The sequence below is a fragment of the Diadema setosum genome, chromosome 2 (assembly GCF_964275005.1).
Source record: "Diadema setosum chromosome 2, eeDiaSeto1, whole genome shotgun sequence".
Classification (NCBI taxonomy): Eukaryota; Metazoa; Echinodermata; class Echinoidea; order Diadematoida; family Diadematidae; genus Diadema; species Diadema setosum.
In genome coordinates this window covers 22,993,642-23,016,597 of record NC_092686.1, presented here as the reverse complement: position 1 = coordinate 23,016,597, position 22,956 = coordinate 22,993,642, and the positions used below count along the sequence as shown (strand labels likewise).

The 22,956-nt window shown below is 37.8% G+C and overlaps 1 protein-coding gene across 1 annotated transcript; it reads right to left on the bottom strand.

The window, feature by feature from the left end:
• Positions 1–1,014: 1,014 nt before the first annotated feature.
• On the bottom strand, positions 1,015–22,595 carry LOC140243353 (uncharacterized). The gene is given in 18 exon segments (XM_072323031.1): positions 1,015–1,226; positions 2,500–2,634; positions 3,371–3,519; positions 4,266–4,590; positions 5,247–5,450; positions 5,628–5,887; positions 6,273–6,363; positions 7,501–7,561; positions 8,959–9,036; positions 9,579–9,649; positions 10,434–10,517; positions 11,197–11,270; positions 12,611–12,773; positions 13,530–13,604; positions 16,798–16,918; positions 17,925–18,001; positions 18,808–19,125; positions 22,218–22,595. Coding segments are annotated over 18 exon segments (2,841 nt in total). The 3' UTR covers positions 1,015–1,049.
• Between the last annotated feature and the right edge of the window lie 361 nt (positions 22,596–22,956).

Genomic DNA, 22,956 nt, shown 5'->3' with positions numbered 1-22,956 from the left:
AATACCAGTAAATGACGCTTAACCCTTTTTTCAATCAAACTTTTCATGCGAAACTTTGAATTTCCAAAACGTTCTTATTTAACGTCCGAGCTTATAGCGAAACACCTTTCGTATTTGATTCCTCTGATTGTTTTTTTTTTAATACTTCATTTTGAGGCTTCATTATTCACAAGACATTAATGTTCTTTCTGGAATAATTAGTATCTCATTTTATCGGTATCACTGCTGCACCTCAAGCAGTGTCAAGTCTTACAGCGAATCAGTTCTACACCATGCCCGAAGATGGTTATTATACGGGTATTGCAAAACAGTGTGCTTCATTCAAGCTCAGATTTACAGATCCATCTCGAATAGCGAAACTGGTTACAACCGTGTTCACGAAGGTATGACTTTAGTCATTTAGTCGGTATTGCTTCTAAAACATCCAGATGTGAAAAATAGACATTCTGACTGTCTGCGAGAAATGGGCATTCCTAGAATTTTCCCCTCAGCTTAAATCCCTTGGCTTGATTCGCTCTGTCAACCATTGACTTTTCTCATGTAAATGTTTTATTTGAAGACGATGAGTGAAAATGTCATTACCTTGATAGTGCAGCATGTGAAGAACTGAGCTCATCTCGACTTAAGACTAGCAGAGACCGCGTCCTCCAAAATCTGGCTCAAAGCAAGTTTTTTTTTTTCTGTTGTTGTTGTTTTTAACCGCCTTGTTGCTAAGCGGAATTTAATCACCCTTGACCACAATAATCTACCCGCACATGTAGTGATTCTACCAGGCTCAAGATCACCCGAATAAAATAGCAGTGTCTATTTCATAAATAGATAAATAAATAAATGAATGAATAAAAAAAAAGTGATGATAAATGAATGAAAACTGAATAAACAAATAAACTGGTAAATACATAAATGAATAAATAAATAAGAAAGAAAGAATAATCAACAGATTAATAACTTCACTATTGAATGATTGATTGACTGATACATTCATAAAAAATACGATGGCTGAATAAATTAGCATATACAAACAAAGTCAGTTAATCAATCGAAACGTTTCATGTGTAAGTGTCCAATATGACGGCTGGTCGCTGTATACGAGGATCAGCTAGACGTTTTCGCATTCGTTTGAACCTCTGAGCCGTGGCCTTGAGGGTGGCGTCGCGGTGATCCTTCCACGTGAGTTTCTCCTTCAGGTCCTTGGTAAGAGTCTCCTCGTCTGGGTACGGTCGGAGCTGAACCAAATGAGATATGATTTGATTTAATTTTATTTCATTTTATTTATTGGCTCCTGTATTATCATTGTACATGCACATACACAGTGTCGGATCCAGGGGGAGCGCACTGCCCCCCCCCCCCCGCTATATTTTCCGTTGAAGCAAAATGATAATAAAAAGAAAAAAAATGGGGGGGGGGGGGGTGCGCGTTTAATTGTGTAAAGGCGCCCCCTCTTTACGGAATGCCTGGATCCGCCCCTGATACATGTACATTTTTGGTGCCATACATAAGTAAACATAAGCTGTAAACATTTTTTTTTTTTGTTCATTGCCTTTACACAATATACGGCAAAACGAATCAGGAATACAATGAATAATACAGTGGGGCTACAGCATGGAGATAGGGAAAGAGATGTTTCATTTTGGGAGCGGGAGGGTGAAGGGAGGGGGTTAGTGGGTTGAGAGGTGTATACCCCACAGGAAGGGTACAATTTCTTTAACTCTGGATTTTTTTATGCCCCTGTTTAACATCTTGAAGGACAAAGATGACTTTTTGTAACTACAACAATACAGAGGTTCCCAAAATGCAGAGTAAGGCCATGAGTCAATCGGGTAAATTTTACAGTCTAGTTTTATATAACCATATCACAAGTGAAATACGATTTGTAATTAATCATTTTGTTGAAGGAGGAACGTTAGGAATGCTTATGAAGCTACTTGCAACAACAGCATCTTCGAAGTAAAAAGAAAAAAAAATCAAGCGTTTATTCTGGCATGACAAATCAGTGTAAGTGTATACCTATATGGACATGCGAATAAGCAAGTTCGTAATAAGCTCATGTGCACATTGAATGACCTTTATATTTTTAGGCACTTCGCTCGTTTTAAAAGTGTCACAATGCATAAGCTTGCCCGACGTTATGCCTATGGAATTCATGTTTCAACAGAGAATGGATTTGCCTAGACCAGGTGACCAGCATGGTCCGTCAACTTGGGGAAGCATCCATTTCTTAGTTTTGCATAGCATGCTTTAACATTTTTTTTTTAAATTTCTATTAATCTTTCCAAAATACCAGGCCTGCTGTCTGGTGGATGTGCTGGCAAGCAACATTTACATTGTAAAAGGATACCATGAATAATCATTCCATCAGAATGCTTATCTCAGTGAATTTTAAAACCATCATGCCTTTTGGTACAAAATAATGACCCTTTTTATAACTGCTCCTGCGCAAAGTGGAAGTATACGAACTGGCTTATATAGATGCTTGTCGGAGAAAGTTCCAAGCCTTACCGATTCGGTGATGCCCCAGATGGCCTTGTCGTCTGCGTGCTTCTTGTAGAACTTCTTCTTGACCATGATGCACTCGGCTCCGTTGCTGACCAGACTTAGACTTGGTTGCGCGCCGAATGCGATGTCCAGAACGCCCTGCCAAGTAGAAGGTGAAAGGTTAATCGTGGTCCTAATAAGACGAATTCAATCATTGTGCACCTTAAAATTAATGATTCTTGCATTGAGTTGTTTCTACTGCAACTGCTTGACAAATTGACCTTCATCGACGTAAATAAAGACCTACTATTCAGTGTTTGGGTGAGAAGCAGTCATGATAAAAATCATGGGCATGCATATACTAGGTTGGGATTCAAACCCACGACCTTCTGATTTCTAGACCAGCCTCATATCCTTTAGACATCCGAGATTCCGCCCGATAGTCAGTGATGGTTTTGATCCCTTGTATAGCAGCAGGTACTGCATATTCATTCAAATAGATTTTTTTTTTGTGGTCGAGATGTTTTTGTTGCGAAGTACCCTTCTTTCAAATAAAGATAGAATCCCTGTCTATGCGTGTGTGTGTGCGTGTTTATCAAGGTGACGACGTTTATTTACCATACTGTGATAAAATAATCGTGTCCATGTATTTGTACACAAATAGGCTAGTTAGCAAATTCGAAACAATAACTAATATTAAAAACAACAAGTGATGTCACGTCATCTAACGTTAATGATAAGAGAGAAATGTTGATCGTATATAAGCTGAGTATGAAGCACGACAAGAATGAAATGTAAATATCGCAAAACAGCGAAACAAATCTCGAACCGGAGAAAAAAAATCCGGTGCGGCCGAGGTGATATAAAGGTGAACCGTGACAACAGATGAACTTACGAAGACGCCTCCTTTCTCTAACGTGTCGATCATGACGAACTTGTACTCAGGGTCGATCGGAATTCGCTTCTGCTCTTCCTCGTCCTCCTCGTCGTCATCGTCCATTTCGTTTGCACCAATGTCCGCCTCTCCCCGCTGTACCTCGTCGTCTGCAGGTTTAGATGCAAATTATAGTCGAGAATAACATTAATTTAATGCACTGTCACCTTTTCGAGGTATTCAAGGTGAAATACACTTCTTAGCAGTCATGTATATTTGACAATGATGACGAAAAAATAATACAAAAAATAAATAAACATATATATAGATAATATAAAAACATGAAAACATATTTCACTGTCACAGCTTTAGCTCATCTACTCCACAAAACAATGAAATCATCGCTCCACTGCGCTCATTTTAGTAAATACTATAGCGTTCTAACGAAGCTGTGTTTCAGAGAGAGTATAAACAAAAGCAAAAAACTAAAGTTAACTTTAGGATGACAAAACTTTGTTTTCAAATTCGATTTTGATGTTGCGTCTATCATTCCGTTCTTGTGATGCTATTTTGTTTATCACTCTCAACTTGAACATTGAGGGAAATTGCATTTTAGTAATCGACGCCTAAATAACATTTAAAGTTTGAGTTATGGTGCATAATCCTTCTTAAATCTGGAATGAAAGAATAACAATTGGCATTTCTTCCTTGTATGGGAGGATAAGTGATATGCGAAAGTCCGCGCTAGAGAGATTCATAAAGAAAAAAATTAAAGCAAACTAGGCATACGGGACATTCTGAAACAAACTTTATAATTTTGGAGTACTACTCCGTGACGTTCCAGTCATGTGACCAAGTAGCTGTACATAGATGACCAAGTGACATGAAGAGAACACTTTCAGGACCCGACCCACACCTTGTTCACCGATGGCCTCCGTAAGATCGGTCATGCCACTGTCCTGCGTGACGCTTGCCCTTTCAGCCTCAGGCTTGACGTCCCTCGGCGCCACACTGTCCTTACGCCTCAGATTCTCCCTGCGCACGACCATACTGTCCTTTCTTGTGAGACTCCTCAATTTCGAATGCTGTTCCTCCTGTGACACGCTGTTTTGTTGCGCTATGGTGTCTTTTTGGGAGGAGCTCACGGATCGCTCAGCATTCTCCTTGGTGAGCTCTCGTATTAAGTTGCTTGGTTCGCGAAACAGGTGAGCTCGGCTCTTGCTGTGTGTCATGAAAGGCCCCTACATAGGACATTGTGATGCAATATAAGGAAGTGTCAGTAAGTCGGAGACAAAATGAAAAACACACCGACATCTTATTGTTGGAAATACTGTTAATGTTCATATTACATGTTATTGTTTGTAATTTATCTATTCCAGAACTGAAGCATGACGAAATTGGCCAAAATATTTTGTCCTACAGAATATTACCTAAAGCATCGACATCAAAGTATTAGAAAAAAGATCATGCACACAACTGGCTTGTTATTTGGAAGGACACAGGCAAATTCAAATAAAATTTGTCTGAAGATGGCCTCCAGTATAAGGGAGAGGCGTACTCCAAAGTCAATTTCAACCATTGGGTCGTTGAGCTATATACGAAGAATGAAAGTATTTCTGAAAAAAAAAAATCGACATGCTTTTCAGCCACCATGGGACAAAATTACATGGAGATCCTTAAGTGATTTCAGGGGGGAAAAGATCATTCGGGAATTTCAATTGTCTATGCATATATGGAAATACTCTATGCTTTATGCTTTTAGGTAAGTGAATGAGAATTGTTTTTGCATAATTTCAACGTTTCTTAAGTCACAGCGTCACCCAAAAGAAGCGTTTAAGTTTAGTTTCTTGCAACCCGCACAAGCAACTTTGATCTAGCCGCATAGCAGCACGCTCACCTTTGCGAAGTCAACGTTGGGGGCATCCTTCACTCCGCCGGCTGCAGTCTCGGAAGTGTCCATGGTTTCGTCGGCGCCGTCGACCCCCTGTGTTCCCCCTCCTCCTTCTGGGTCCTGCTCCTCCACTTCCATCGCGTCTTCCTCTTTAGGTTCCACCTTGACGGCTCCCCCGTCTCTTGATACCTCTGCAGATTTGCTTGTATTCTGGAAGGGAAGGGGAGGGGTTAAGTAATAAAGACAGTTTTTGATATACATAATGTATAGTTCACAAATATTCATTTTGTTTTGAATGTTTATAAATACCACGGGAAAATGAATTATGATGAAAGATAAAAAAAATGGAAGAGGATGGAGCGAAGGAATGAGAGGGGAGAGGAATACCTTGAGGCTCTCTTCATATCGTTTGTAGAACTCGGCGGCAAGAGGATCGTTGTTGCCGCGGTAGTCGACGACGACGTCGGATTCCTCGAAGGGGTCGTCGTGGAGGTCGATCTTCAGGAGCTGGGTGGGCTTCTTGATGTACTGCTGCCACCTGTTGTTCCGCAGCGACTTTGTGCGCCTCCGTTGCAGCTCCCGCAGCTTTCGCTGCAACATGTCCTGGTGGCTCTCCGTTGGGTTGAAATCTTTCCTGTACCTTGTTGCTGGCAGACAAATATGAGAAAATCAACAAATTCCTTATTCAATGTTATAATTGTGTGTGTGTGTGTGTGTGTGTGTGTGCGTGCGCGCGGGCGCGGAAGTGTGTGTGTTTGTAATTTTATATTTGTTCACTAACATAGAATTTATAAGGAAAATAAAATACAACTTCACAAATATAGATAACTTTTTAGCAATGTTGCTTGATTCAATATTATATATTTAAAATGTATCATATAAATATGTATATATATCATACATACATGCATCAATACTGCGCAGAAATGTCAGACAACTAAAGAGCTTAGATAAGGAGAATGAACAGCAGAGACAGTCACATGGAAATGCGATTGATAAACCGTCAAATAAATAAGAAATCTTAAAACTTACTTGGCACAGAGATCCTCTTCTTCTTGACTGCCGGGGCGACTTCCGGTATCGTTCTCGGGTCGACTAATTTCTTCAGCACGGAACAACTTCCCTGACGGCGAATAAAGGTTATTTGCCAAAATCCTTTTACTAGTATTATTTACAGGGGGCTAAAAAATAGGTTGACAACCATTCACAAGTAAAAGCCTCTAGTTGAAATTTGCTTTCCAAAGATCTGTCCGTTGCATTGCCAATAACAAGTCATCATAACTTGCCATAAAACTTTGGAGGGTAAACAGTATTCGTCATCAAGCACATTTCAACATCATCGCAGTGCTGATCAAACGACTGGAGGACTCGTCTATACGAGATACAGAAAGTTCTCTATTTTTCCTGTTATTGCCTTAGTATTATCAATTTGATTAATCTTTTATTATAATTGTCAATCATAATTCATCATAACTTTGCATGCAACTTTGGAGGACAAATATTATTCGTGATCAAACACCTTTCAACATCATCACACTGCTGATCAAATGACTGGACTACACGTGTTCTAATACGAGGTACGGAAAGTTCTCTCATTCTTTTTTAAATTATTGCTTTAATGTTATCCATTTGATTTATTATCATTAAGGCACAACTACTACAACAACGACGACTACGGCGTCGACGACGATGAGGACGACACCGAGGACGACGACGTCGTCGTTTCCTTCTTGTTCGAGGCCTTGTTTCGGACCGAGGTATAAGCTCAAGGTATTCATAGAAATGTAGAGAAAGTTCAACAAATATTGCATATCATCTTTTTGTGATTGCATTTGCACTGTCGGTAGATATACCCGATTGTTCCTCCGTATGAACAGGAAAGAACTTACAGTGCCAGCATTATTTTGAGAAAGTGGATATCCACTTTCATCCAAAATTAATTCAAATACCTCTTCTCATTTCAAGTGTCTTTAGCATATACGGTAGCTCTTTTTGTCCCAGGGACTTTGGCCAGTGTGTACAATGCTATGCTATGTTTTTGTTTGTTTGTTTGTTTTTTGTGCCAATCAACACTCAAAGCACACGAAGGGTTAACACATAAGATTTTGAAGCATCGAACGTGCCACTTTAAGAAAGTTGCTAGGCATATTGCAGTAATCTCTAAAATATCTAATTATTTTTATTTTCTTGTATACAACAATACACATCATCCCACGAAAGCCTGATTCTATTTCAAACAATAATGATCTCATGGTCTCACCGATTTCACGATTATGATCCATTCCGACTCGTTGCTGTCTTCTACGATGGTTTTACCATGGCTGTGAGAATTAAACAAAGCACACTGATGGAATCAACCAGGAACGACGAACATTTTCGACCGCTGCGAACAACCTATGCGTATCTCTCATTCTTCGCATGAGGGCGCCGTTAACAGTTCGGCAACAGTTCAGCAACAGAGGCGTTTACTTTTCAAGCCAGTGGCTTATTAGTTGAGAGAAAGGAGTTTGGAAACGAAGAAACGAACCTGGCCTCTACACCTCCCGAGTTCTCTTAAAGGAGACCTCCGGATGATTTTCAGATTTTTACATTTGAACAACTATAGATTAGTTATACTGAGGACAGAGTTTCAGAATTTGTGATGATTGGGATGAAGAATAAGAATATTTTCAAAATTTATAACAAATTGCAATGAACAAGGATGATGATATGGCAGAGTCACCATAAGAATGCATGAGTTGGGGCTCAAGGAAGCAAAACAAAAGAAGAAGGCATGCATAGATTACACACAGGTGAACTCGCAAGCAAACGGTATTGTAATGGAATTACACTGCTACATATCTGAAATATGTGAACCTCCTATGTCATCATGCTTGTTCAGTGTAATTTGTTTAAGGTTTTTCAAAGTATTGTTTCTCTGCTCAAGAACCACAGTAAATTCCACAAATCTATACATGGAGTTGTCGATTTATGTACTACATGATGTGAAATTATGAAAATCGTCTGGAATGTCCCTTTAAGAGAAAACGGACCCAAACTGGAGAATAAAACAATGAAGCATCCAAATGTGTGTGTCTGACATAAAATGCCGTCAGCTATATTAATAAAGTTTGACACCTGGTAAATGGAGTCTTGCTTTGCCTATAACTTGTTCCCAAAGTAGTGAAATGTGGCATCTCAATCTATGCATTTATTATCATCCATCATCTTGGCTACTGCAGGTGTGATGTATGTCGATGTATATTTTTCGATCTTCTTTGAAAAAAGAAAAATTTGCTTATCAATCGCCCTCAATGAAGCCATGCGCCTCATAGGCCCGTATACTTGTTAAGATTTCAGTATTTGTGTTAATCGTTATGCCACAGTCTTCTCGTGTAAAAAACAAAACAAAACAAAACAAAACAGACATTTGAAACCCTCAGCCACACAACCTCATGAAATAAAGGCTTTCCGTCTGATTTTTTTATATATATATTTTTAATTCAATGTGCAGTCAATCATTTAATTTCTACACAGACTAACAAAAACACACAAAAGTATCACTGGTATGTATATTCCTGATTCTCAACAGAAGCACGAGTTTTCTTTTTTAGCATAACAAACATGAATGTTTCATATTTCATAATTCTTCCATCGAGACCTCGCAAAACCTGTTGATAAAATATTCAAAATTTTGTCTTTCGATCATTAAGTCATCTTTTTGGATGATGATACTTACACGAAGAACTGGAACTTGGTTTGTTTGTGGTTGTTTTTCAACAGCTGAACAGGCCAGTGCTTGAAGATGCACACAGAACTGAGCAGGGAAAGGGAACGAAAGACAAGAACGATAGGATGACACGATTTTATTTCGTAACTACAGTGAATAGGAAAAAAATGAGTGCACCTGTTGCGTACGCAAAGAAAACGGGCAGGGATTTTTTTTTTTTAAAAGGTAACATTGACGACTTGGAACAATATTCCAGGGAACCTGATTGATCTCTTACTCTTAGCCAATAGGAAGTCGGAATCTCAGGAGGAAAGTACAAAGAATGAGTTTAAAATATTGGTCGAGAGCCAAAACAATTTCTAATCCTTTAACTTCGAGGAAGCAGTTTTTCACCGATCAAAAAATACAAACAAACAAATGAGATTCTAGATTTCTGCGGAGCATGTCGGAGACATATCAATATGACATAATGATTGTGCAAGTAAGACGTTTCGTGTTTACTGCATCACGAAAAGTGTAAATATGCATATTGTAAGTTATCTCGGAAAAAGTTGTTTATGGTGACAAACTCCACTTGTCAGATATTCATTGGTAAAGAAGGACTTTGTTTTATTTTTTTTCTAACTTACTTGATGAAATTGTCCTTTCCAGGACTGCTAAAGTTGTCCATTCCACCAGCGAGGAAGATTCGGCAGTAGTCCTGTAATTAGAATAATGCATTCGCAGAACATAAATTGCTATGAAATTCAATTTACACTCATTGGATTCTTTTTCTTTTTTGAGTGACGCTAATTGGATGAACTGAATCAAACTTGATATAAAGCGACGAACGATTTCGATTCTATAACCTGATTTGCTACAGTTATTATCCAATCGTTCTTATTATCAAATCTCTGTGTAAACATGGAATATCATGATGATCTTCTATGAGGGGTTGTTATTCAGTTTTCAATATTTCTGCGCCTGATGCTCCCTCCTGTAAGCAAAAAGAGTTGATGATTCGTACATTTACGAAATTGATATGTTTATTATTATGTGACACTAATGTTTTGACCGTCTCTCTTATCAGTTACTTTTTTTTTCAATTGGGAGGGGATGATGATCCATAGATTGGCGGAATATTGTAACTGACTGGTGCTACGAAACGGTCAACCTGTATCTAAAGTAGAAGTCGAAGTGGTAATCTTTTTTGTATCATCTGTGGTTTATTGTGGGGGGGGGGGGGGCAGGGTCTACAGAGGGTGATTAAAATCAAGTGGCCAGTAAAGAATGGAAAAGAAATGTGAACATGAATAAAAGAATAGAGATATCGTCCAGTTTAACGTCACTATCTACACTCAACGACTGCATAATTATTTTCATCTATCAGCGTTTTTTTTTTTTTATCTTTATGATACAATGTATAAATGTTGGTTTTTTATGACACTATCGCTGACTATGGACACATCAAAGGTTTTTTTTTTTTTTCTTTAAGCTGAATTTACCTCAGGAGAGAGGCACATGAGTTGTATGGTCTCCTTGGATATTATGGTGTACGCGTGTCGCCCTTGGTTTGCGATTGCCTGCTCCTGTGGTATGAAAAACATTATTTTTATCAACATCATTTGCGACAAAGGGTATCATACTACCTACTTGCAAGATCAAGAAGTAGATAGATAGACAGAATGATATACATCTATACCTAAACATGCACGTTGTAGACTGACAACAAAATATAATTCGGGTTTTGGGGATATATATATATATATATATATATATATATATATATATATATATATGAATTCATTCATTCATTCATTCATTCATTCATTCATTCATTCAAATATAATTCAGGTTTTGGGGATACATATATAATATATCATTATAAGTGAAATTTCCGACGAAGTCTGGATATTAGCATTCTCGACTTGAAAACAAGAATAAGAATTATGATAATGATGATAATAATAATAATAACAAAAACATAGTCAATCATTTAATTCATGCTTGGTATTTTGTCTTGCGCACTGCTGGCACCTTTATGCCGAGTACCCGTATTACAATGGTGTAAAAGCAGTGCTTTAAGATTATACTGACACTGGTGCACACAAACACACAAACACAAACACACACACACACACACACGCACACACAAACAAACACACACACAAACACACACACACACAAACAATCAAACAAACACACAAACAAACACACACACACATACACATAACATTCTGTGAATACTTTGTGATCGTCTGGACTCACCCCGAATATATCTCCTTTGTTCAGTGACGTCACCGGTCTTCCCGGGATCGTAGGATCTCCCTCCAGGTGTAATGCTGAGTATGATAAACCAATCAGAATGAGTTATGCACACAGTTATTGCCAACTTGTATATTATTTTTATATATTTTTCCAATAATATTATTCACCTCCAAAATCCAAGCACAAGAAATTTGTCGAAGACCAGATGTTTATACGAGTCATTTTCTATTCATTCCGTTATCTCTCTCAATGGAATCTTTCCACACAGTCATTACACTTAAAAGTCAAAACCCTTGTAACCAATCTGGCATAGTGGATAAGACTCCCGACTCCCGTTCGGAGGACCCGAGTTCGAATCCCGCCCAGTGCTTATTTTACGTCCTTGGACAAGATGTCTTACCCACCATGTCCCTCTTGACCCAGGTGTACAGATGGGTACCTGGCAACGCAAGGGTAATAATAATGGCAGGGCCCTCTTGCAGAGCAGTGGCAACACTGAAGAGACTACCTTGTGTAAGACCTTATTATTATCATTATCATTATCATTATCATCATTATCAAGTGTATGACATACTATATACATGTAATTAAGACGAACTACATGTTGTCAGAATTGAAGAGATTCCTTTAGAGCCTAGGTAAATCATGTAAATAATACATTGTAGCAATGCTATTCTTTCAAACCGGTGTAACACACCAGTTCGAAATGTATAAATCACGCACTTTTATCAAAACCTTGACAGATATAATAGCAGTACTTTTCACTGTAGTCTGTAAAATCGACCATATTGCAGCATTCATATGTTAGGGTGATATATCACTTGGTCTACTCTCGCTTTGTCTGATAGCCATTTAGTCTCAACCCACACGGTTTAATCCCGTTTCGTACCTCATTACCAGTTGGTCTAGTAACTTCCAGATGGGCTCTGCCCATTTCTTCTAATTATACCCACAGTTTATTACACAAAATGTGAAAAAAAAATCAAAGAAAACAAAAATTGGGATTAGACCATCTGGTCATTAGACAAAGCAGTAATTAGCCAATCTGAACATTAGACCAAGTGAGGATTAGACCAAACGGGCATTGGACGAAATTGATGGTAGACCAAATGAGTTTAGCCGTAGTGGTGTTAGACGAACTGGGAAGTAGACCATCTGATATTGGACCAAGTGGCAATAAACCATGTTAGTTGCAAAGGAAAACCCAGGACTTTGTGGTACATGATATTTCACAACCTTTAATGAGTAACGCCACCCTCTGCCGAGGATGGTTTCAAATCTGATGAATAGAGTCAGTCGGACATGATAGCAACTCTTGAAAATATACATATTTGAAATATTTTCAATGAAAACACTGACATAAGATTAAAAAAGGTGATATTTGAGAGGTTGTTGGCAGTCTGCTTCATCTTACCAGAGCCACCGAGAATGACGTAGAAGGCCTGTGGCCGCCTCCCGTAGCGGATGATGACGCGTCCCGTAGGGTACTCTTCGTACCAAGAGGAGGAGACCAAACCACGCTGCTTGTCGATTGGATATTGCGTGACATTCTTCATCTGCTGCAGCTCTACCATCACCTGAGGGGAGGAATAAAAGAAAACAAAAAGAATTATTAGATGTTAAGAGAATACACGATATCTATAAGACTGACATCTCTAGAGCTCCGACTTCATACATCCTGTCATCTACAAAATATTTATATCGCACATCATCGCACATCAAAAGTGACACATTTCGTTTGTGCCTACTTATTCATGATTGTCGTGAAGATTTGAACACCTAAATTTTGGACGAAAGGTTTGAATTTGGATTATTAACAAAAGAAAAAGAAAGAGAAATGGAAGTGATACGAATCTCACCTGTGGATGCACAGAACACGAATGATATGAAAAGTGCTACTGACAGTGCATTTATACATTACTGAGTGTTATTAAGGATGAAAACACGTTGAAAGAAGAGTACAACATAATCTTTCTGGTAGCAAATCAACATCCCTTGGCCACATCGCTAATTTCAATTTCAATTTCAATTTCAATTTTATTTTCGTATTTCTCGATGAAGAATACATGATATAACAAAATATGATAATACAGAATGTCCAGCTTGGATACATACATAAAGAAATAGGAATACAAACATAATACAAAGCGGTCGATGTGTCATTTTCAATCAAAGTAAAGGATATAAGCTAAGCATATAAACTTGAGCAGTCCTTATAAATACTGTGTGACGATATTCACTACTTTCTTTACATTTGTTTTCCCCAAATAAGATTTATTTAAAGTGAAGAATGTCCTAGAAAAGAGTAGTAGCTGGACTGAAAATCAACTTACATGATGTATATCCTTGGCTGTTCGTTTTCCGGACGTCTTCTGGAGAATTTTCTTACTCTCTTTCGAAATCCTTTGCTGAAAGAGTCAAACATAGAGAGCTTCTGTAAACTCTTTCACAATCCCCATCTGAAATTTCCACTGACAGCTTATTATAAAACAGATTGATGTTGGCGTAAGAATTGATCCCTTTCACCGTTTGGAAGGACCCCTTCCCTTCCTTTCTAACAATTACATTTCGTGTTCCTTAGCAAAAAAAGAACGAACAATATTTCGCATAAGAAATCTTGCATTAAGGCACTAACTGCGCAGGACAGCCATGTTATTCAGTTCTATTCATGAATCTCTCTTTTTGTCTCTGTATACACACACAAGCGTGTTCACACAAATTTACACATAAATATACACATGCATGCCCACACACACAGATATACATAATCATCTGCTTAGTCTAATTATACTGATTTCTATAGTGCAATTTCTTTGAAATCATATGTGAAAATAACGTCCAGGCAGTATTGTTTTGTTGTTTAACTTTCTCACTAAAAGCAGAATCTTTAAAAACAAAAAAAAATGCTTTCTTGCAACAGAAGTTAGAGGAGGCTGACAACAAGCCAAGCCTCATCGAGATCAGATGCCTATCTCATTTCGGCTCTTTTTAATGTTCCATGATAATATACTAAGCAAGAGATTAATAATCTATCCATTACTTCCTCTCCGGTATTGACACACCCTCTGTTAGAATGATCACAACTTCTTTCAATGTGGTTAATGCCGTCATTATCAACATAACAATCATCACCACCACCATCATCATTGTTATTCCGTATCACCAAATTGTTATTACAAACACTTTTGTTATAAAATCGGAGTTGTATAATCGGAGTCGTATAATCGGAGTCGTATAATCAGCAATAAATACTCTCGAATTTCCAGTGCATTAGCTGATTTTCAGAGATTTGATCATTCATTAAGCAATGCGAGTTCTCGGAGCAACGATGTGTTGCATTTGACTAGAGGATGACATTTCCACTTAACTGGAAGCTGTTGACGATGCCACGAAAACTGTTACTAGTATTTTCCTCTTCAGGTTTTGCGTGTTAAAACGACAGGCCACGCATGCATGTTACGTTGCCGCCATCTCAACCATTATAGACGTTACTCATGGACGAGCATACAATAACACGTAACATTTGTTACAAGACCAGACGACTTGTGTCTGTCGTCTTTCCGAGGTTCACAACGTTAGAGAGATCAGTTACCGTTAAAATATGTCAGAGTTATATTGACAGTTTAGGGGTTCAGGATGGGGGAGTTAAGAGGGTACAGGTATTACAAAACAGATCGGAAAGTATACTTCTCTCTTACATCTTGTAGCAAACGAATTAGTTCGCAGGCATCCCGTATGAAACATAAAACTTCGCTTTTTTATGACAAAATACAAAATTAAATCTTAAAACTTGAAAGCATTATCAAACCTCGTTATATTTGTCGCATGTATTATTATTGTATTATGTGTTAGCCAAGGTACTAGCGACGTATTTGTCCATGCGTGTTTCTGGGGTGTATATCTATGTTTGGATGCATATGAGTATACTTAAGTACACTGTATATCATTCATTCCTTTAACATTTTAATGAAGAAAGCGCAAGACCTTAAAAAAGAAAGATGGATGAAACCTTAATTGAAGAAGCCAACCTTTAGAAATCGTAATTTATCAATAGCGGGAAGAGTGTGATAGTAAACTAGCAAGAAAAGGCAGTTCTCCTCGAATTACAAAAAGTAAGCAGTAAAACAGGAAAGCATTGAACACAAACACAATTGGCTAACCCTCTCTGGAGCCAAAACAAACAAACAAATAAACAAACAAACAGTAGCAGTTAGTCAATTAATTTCATTAACCGTTACCACTGTTTCTTAGTTACCAAAGTCACTCGAAATTACTTACGGTCCAAAATAATTAAAAGCAATGTCCGAAAAAAACTTACGCAGTATAACATTTGATAGAAGGGCGTCATATGCTTTTGCAAATACTAAAAAGCAAGGGAAGGTGTGCCGGAAGTACAGAAAGACGTAACCATGAAAATAAAGGTGTGCCAAGAAAATAATATGGAGTATATAGATGTTAAGCTTTGAGCATGGTCAACAAGATGAATATAGCCATGTTTCTTTCACTGCCGTCGCCCGTATTATGCACACTGTGGTATTCATTTCATACAATAATGTAACATGACATGACATAAGTACAGAATACATGTAGTACATTATATTTTGTATCGTTTTTCCTTGAATAGATTCATTCATTTAACTATAATTTAACTAGATAATGTCTATTGAAAAATTAATCAAACAAGCAAGTAAATTATCGCAATTTCTAAGCTTTTGCTGGTAAGAAGTCAGCAATTATTTTTAAATATATTTGTATATTTGCTGCTCAAGTTATTTTGCTTAACGTCATTGATATCGATTTGAATTTGAATGTTAGTCATTCATCATCAGCCATAATAATCGTAAATAAAAAGGAAAATTATACACACGGGTCATAAAAGTTAAAGATAATTTCTATCGTCTGTCACGAATTTGACGTTTATAACATGTCGGTGACAACTGGTTACTTGAATGTCAATCGCCACCCGTTTTCTGAATTCTTGTGTCCGAAAACTTTCGATCTACATCAGTACATGAGTTTTTTTTTTTTTTGGTTTTTTTTTTTTTTTTTTGCTCTGTTAAAATAGCTATACAGTGCTAGAAATAGAAAAAAAAAACACACACATCAAAACATCCAAAACTTTCATAAAGATATAAACACACACTGGTGATCTCTTCTACGTGTTTTGCTGGAGTGACGGTGGGAATGTAAAACATTCTTATAGATACAAAAGATATGTCACATGGATAAGACGAACTGAGATATGTGAATAAATGAAGACGTGAATGAATTATTCATGACAATACAGACAAATGAATGGGTGGTATGATAGAAGGGTGATAAGTCAGCTTTGCATATAATAACAAGATAACAAGCAAGCTAAATAGACAGAATGTTGCCCGTGGACGAAATACTACTACACACCAACGTGGAGAAGACTACAGGAAAATGTACCGCTAGTGGATCTAGTGGTGTATAAGCATCCCAATGATTGGGCATAAATAAACTAGCAGGGGAAGCCGAAGGGAAAATGTGAAAACATAATCCGCATAATATAAAGGAATCTCCGCCGGTGCAGTTTGATATCAACGACAATAATTGGGGAAATTCCCGAAGACTCACCGATTTCTGAGCTCTGAACTGTGTGACGTCATAAAGGAGGTCTCCTCTTATCTTGTAATGATCACTGGCCCGGGCCGCGTCGATGTCGCTGAACAGCGACACCATACGGGCATCGCTCTCCCTGGAAACAACATAAAGAAGTCAAAATCAAATCAAATCAAATCAAATCAAATCAAAATGGAAATGAATTCAACCAAGAAGAACTGGAGCGTTTTATACACTTTCGTTTTCAAGGTATAGCGGTTTGTCCTGAAACATTGTCTTACTCGGAACTATTTAAAAAGAATATCGACAACAAACCTACCGTTACTTATGAGAATAATCGTCAAGGGATATTAAAAACCTACACCCCGGCACCTACACCGAGAAGGAAATATATGTTGCAACAAACTTTAACAAGTTCAGTAATATCGTTATCAAGCGAAAATAAATGCATTTGATTTTATACGAACACTCAAAAGAGAAAAAAAAAAAATCAATAGATTTGAGACAGAGATCATATCTTTACAAATAAACCTGCGTCCGAACAATAGCGATGAAAATCAATTTTACATGAACACTCAAAAGAAAAAAATCAATAGATTTGAGAAAGACATCATTACAAATGAAAATGCGTTCGAACCATAACAATGAATATTAATTTCATACATGAACACTCAAAAGAAAAAAAAAAATCAATAGATTTGAGACAGTGATCATACCATTACAAATAAAACTGCGTCCGAACAATAACAATGAATATTAATTTTATATGAACACTCAAAAGAAAAAAAAATCAATAGATTTGGGACAGAGATCACATCATTACAAATGAAATTGCGTTCGAGCAATAACAATAAATAATTGTATTACAAAACATTTCCCATATACCCGCTGGAAAAAAGAATAGGCTCTAATACTGAAAAAAAAAATCTAGAGGAGACTACCAACCAACCAGGTAGTTTCATAGAACTGGTAGTCCAATGTTTAAAAATTCTTAAGCTCACCAAAAAAGAAAAAAGAAAAGAAACTCGTCATGATATATGATTGGACTGGAGATACCAACTCTCTATTACAAATAAAAAGAATGTTAAATATTCAAATAATCAAACACAGTCATGAACCACGTAAACGCGATCTAAACTTACTGAAAAATGTATGTTTTGCTCAATCTGAGCAAATAAATGATGAGCTTTACGACCGTCGGGAATCGTCCTAACGTTTTCTTCACCTGCAGGAAGAAAAGAGTGAGAGTTGCCCTACTAAGAGTTTACACAAAAAAAAAAAAATCTCTATTCTCACTCATATCATATACTCGTTTGGACAGCTCCTCTCTTATGCTTCACAGCCAAAACAACCCTCTCTCATGCTTGAAAATAAATGAATTGAATTAAATTGAATTGAATTGATTTGAATTGAATTGAATTGAATTGAATTGAATTGAATTGAATTGAATTGAATTGAATTGAATTGAATTGAATTGCTTGTCCGTTCTATTATCAACGTCGTAGTATAGAAGTCAACAAACTTAATGTCATACACATCTAACTGAATTATACTGAATTATACTGAACACTTGCAATGTGTATAACGGTCGATAATAGGAACAGTTCATATTTCTCTGAATGACCTTTTGAAACACCTCAACACACTTTGCGATTTTCCTCTGTAGAGAATGGGGAGCCTGGTGACTGCTCAAGAGGAATCGGGACAGACATTCAAATTGAAATCTTTGCAGCATTCACGATACTGAAGGTGTAAAATCAACTCGAACTATATACAACAATCACACAAACAGGTGTTGACATAGTTGAAGAAGAATTAAAGTTTGGGCGTGGCATATCCCCGACTAGCTCTCATTGAAACAAGGAATTCAATAATATCTGTTTGCAGCAATGGCATCTTAAGAGGCAGAGTTTGTCAATAAATCACAATAGGGAATATAAGCGTTAGGAATGGTAGGACTCCAAATCACGTTGTCAATGGAACTGCAGCAGAAGAATGCGTTATTGTTTGAATACACTGCGAAACTGACTATTTTGATAGAATGGGACTAGCCTTCGGTTTGTCGTCTTTCCGATGAACATTTGCCCCTGCTTTCTTGACTGGCAAATGACCGGCAAACCCCGATCGTCTTCCACGAGCAAGAGCTCTTCTCGCCCCGATGAACTCTTGCCATTTCCCCATGGTTCGCAGGGCATTTTCCTTTGTCTTCGCCTCTTCCTGGGTGTCATCGTCGTCGTCATCGTCGCCGTTATTGTTGACCTCACCAGTCTCTGTTTTGGGTATTTTCTTGGAGGTTTTCGCCTTTGCTCGTCTTTTGGCTTCTTTCTCCACAGCAACAGCACGCTGAGCGATGAGAAAACAAAACAGAACAAAACATGGAATTATTATTTCAGTCACGATTCTTAAATACAATAGATAAATAAAGAAAAAGTATTCATACCATATTCGAGTCTTTTTGAGAGTATCAGTTTTTTTTTTCTTAGATTGACGTGATAAATATTTAATGTTGACTGCACTGCGCTGTTCAGACCAAATGTTTCTACCTTCAAGTGCAGCTTGGAAATGAAGGGAACAGCAAACGTATTTTCTCGTGCCAAAAACCAAACCAAACCAAAGAGTGCAATGCAAAGTCAGGCTGACCTAAGTAGAAAAAGGTCAACCAAACAAAGAGAATGATGACACTGAAAATCGGACATGAAATAAGAGAATCACAAATGACAAAGCATCATAACATGACTAGATAGATGAGATTATGATGTCATCTTCTAATAGCGCTCTCATTGGTTCACCTACACGTACAGAAATATCTTACATGTTCTTGTACGATAGTTGGCTACTACAACATTTTTTTTTATCCTGTAAGTTAGTCACCGTTGCAATGAGGCGATGACATGGTGCAATTAACTATTTTCTTCATTTCATTCCGAAATTAGCGAAGCTTTGCAAACGAATAAATGGAAGACTTATGAAAAGTTAACATCTCACCGTTTCCTGATAAATCTAAAGAAATATACACTTTCTACCAATATTAGTTTCTGGAAATCTTATAAAATTCTTAAGTCCTGTAAATTTCTTGTTTTATGTCTGATTTTGACGAAGCTTCCATACCATTCCGTTTGTTATAATTTTACTCTTGTAGCTATCGAAGTCAAGTAAAAGATGGAGTAGACGCGCACTTTGACCTAACTCCCATCAATGCAATTCTCGTAATTTGTGAAAAAAAAAAAACACTTCTGTACCATCATATATATCTCACAATAATTGCCCAGGAATTGTGTAAGGTGCTTGCAGATAATGTGCGGACAGTGATTGATAAATGCTAAACTGTGAAGATGATTGAATAATTATGATATGAGATGGCGTTGCAATCTACAATTCGTAAATTGAAACTTAGTGTTCTCTGTCGGTAATTCACTGGCAGAAATGTATCATCGGTTGTATGGGAAGATTTAGTTCGATGTTTGTTTAAACGCTCTTTGGTGAGCACAAGGGAGAGAACATTTCTGATATGTAAACAATATTGCATATTTCTCATGAAATGATGATTATTCAAACTCTTATCAATACTCATGTCCGAGTAGAGCTTATCGAAGCTATCGAGAAGATACCAAAGTAATGCGAAAGTGACGATATTTATGCTAAAATGATAATACATGTACATGAAATGAAAATCAAACTGGGGTAGTATTCTCCTATACGCTGTGGAAAGACATGAAAGATGCAAAATTTTGAATTCGAATTTTTAGCACAATATAAAGGTTTGGTAAGTTGTTTGACACAGAATCTTTGATTGAATTAATTGTTGTCGTTTTTTTCCAAACAACCAAACAGATATAGTCAGAACCAAATCGTCAGAAAAAAAAAGAGTTCGTGAACGGTAACACTATATAGTGCATGAGGGTGAATTTGTAGCTTACAAAAATCAAGAGAGAGAATATATAAACTTTGTGCGTTGGACGATCTAGAACAAATGCATGATAAGGATACATACATTATTCAATGTGCGTATTTATGATGATATGAAATATGAATGGTGATCGAGGAGTAACATTTGTGTAAGTGTAAGTAAGTACAGTATGAGAGACAATAGATCGGCATGAATACAAAAGCACCAATCACAACATCATGCCTGCATGGCTCACATCAACTCCAGATAAATAAGTGGTCGGGGTGCAAGGGTTGTTTGTTTGAACGAGATACCTGCTTGAGGGGGTAAGTCGAAGCCAAAGACCATGAATTGTTTCTTGTCTTCGACTCCAACATTTCTTCAAGATGAGAACCACTCTGTGAATAATTGCACAAGAGGCATCTTCAACATGGTTTTCTTAAACATTTGTAATAGACAATGGACATCTCTCTAGCGGGGTGTTTTCTCTCTCTCTCTCTCTTTCTCTCTCTCTCTTTTTTAATACATGCAACATAATTTGTCTTTGTTTGTTTTCCATCATAAGGTTTTGCTTATTTTTGTTTTTCCTCCGCGCCCGATGCACTACAAAGTCCGCTGTCCTCGACAGCGTGCTTTGTAATGTAGCCAAGACCTGGTATCTGACGCCCTACGACCTCAATATCTAAAAGATACTCTTTAACCTGTCTCGTGAAATGGATGAGACTGCAGTCTGGTGGGAAAAAAAAAAATGAGACCTGAAACTGAGTAACAGGTGAGAAGTTGCCCTTCCCTGCATGAAGAAATAGTGAAGAACCCTTCTCCCCTCCCCCTCCCCCCCCCAAAAAAAAAATACACCCAACACGCACACGAATGCACACACACAGACACACTCACTCACACACACACACACACACACACACACACACACACATATACGAAGCTGGAGAAAACAACACCAACTAAAGGGCTAGTAGTTTTATGATGCAAGAATAAACCCAAAATATGAAAACAAATCGCACATCACCTCAAATGCTACCTCAAACTTATAAGAATATTCTCATAAGTGTTGCATTTACCCGTTCCAAACAAACAAACAAGTAAACAGAAGTCTAATATAAATTGTTAAAAAGTCTTCTTTTTTCGTTAATGTTTTGGAATATGTTTCATTTGTTTATCATTTATGACTATCATGGGAAAACAAATTAAATCAAGTCAAATCAACGTAACTTTATCCGTGTCCGTATTTGTCTGTTTTTACGTATATGCAGGTGAAATTCAGGCTCAAAGAGAGCTCATTAAGCCTTGAAGTAGCAAACTAGTTAAATCAGTCACTAGCCTTGTTATGGCTTTGTTGATTAACATGAATATATTTCTTTTCCAAAATTACTCTTTTTGTTTCGTCGGATCATTTTTATGACATTTTTTCCACTTCAGTGAAGACGTTTACTTTGAAGTAAAAACAGCTGAAGGTAAAACAATATAGTAATAATCATAAGTAATTAACAACCAGCCGATTCAAGAAGGGAGATTAAAAACTCGATGTGCTTACCTCGTGCAGACGTGTGCGGACATCGTTCGGTCTTTTCACGGGTCGCTGGCTGAGCTCCATCATGGCGATCACGTCTCGGAGCTTCGCCCTTCTCTTCGTCTCTGCGTCGGGCTCCTCGTCCCTGTCGGGCATCGACATCGTCAGACGTGGGGAGACGATCGGGAAACCGGCGGCGGCTTGTCTCACCGACGTGTCGCCGAGGCTGATGCGGTGACGGCTCATTCGAGCGGGTCGCTGACCAACGCGAACCAGCCTTGGGATGTCCGCTCTCGACGTCGCCGTCTCGTTCGTAGTGACGGTCGTGATCGTCTTGCCCTTTCGGCGGTTCGAAGCCTGGTTTCCGTGGAAACCACCGCGTGGCAGATCCGCGGCCATCATGGTTGCTGGTGACACGCTCTGAGTCTACTTTATTCCCATCTGGTACGCGCTGTGAAAAAAAAAATATAGGAAACACAAACTTTTCCTCAAAATGTCATAAGGGAGATTATGGCCATGATCTTTAGGAAAACAGAAATAGAGAGATGAACAGCTTGAGACATATACTTAGTGTATATATATATATATATATATATATATATATACATATATATATATTTCAAGACAGACAAGGAAGAGACGTAGACACAACAAGAAAGAGGGAGAAAAGCATGTGAAAAAGAGAAAGGAAGATAGGGAGAGAGGAGTATATTGCCATAACAAGGAAAGACAGCCGTGCTCCGCTTGATGTAGCGAGAGAAGG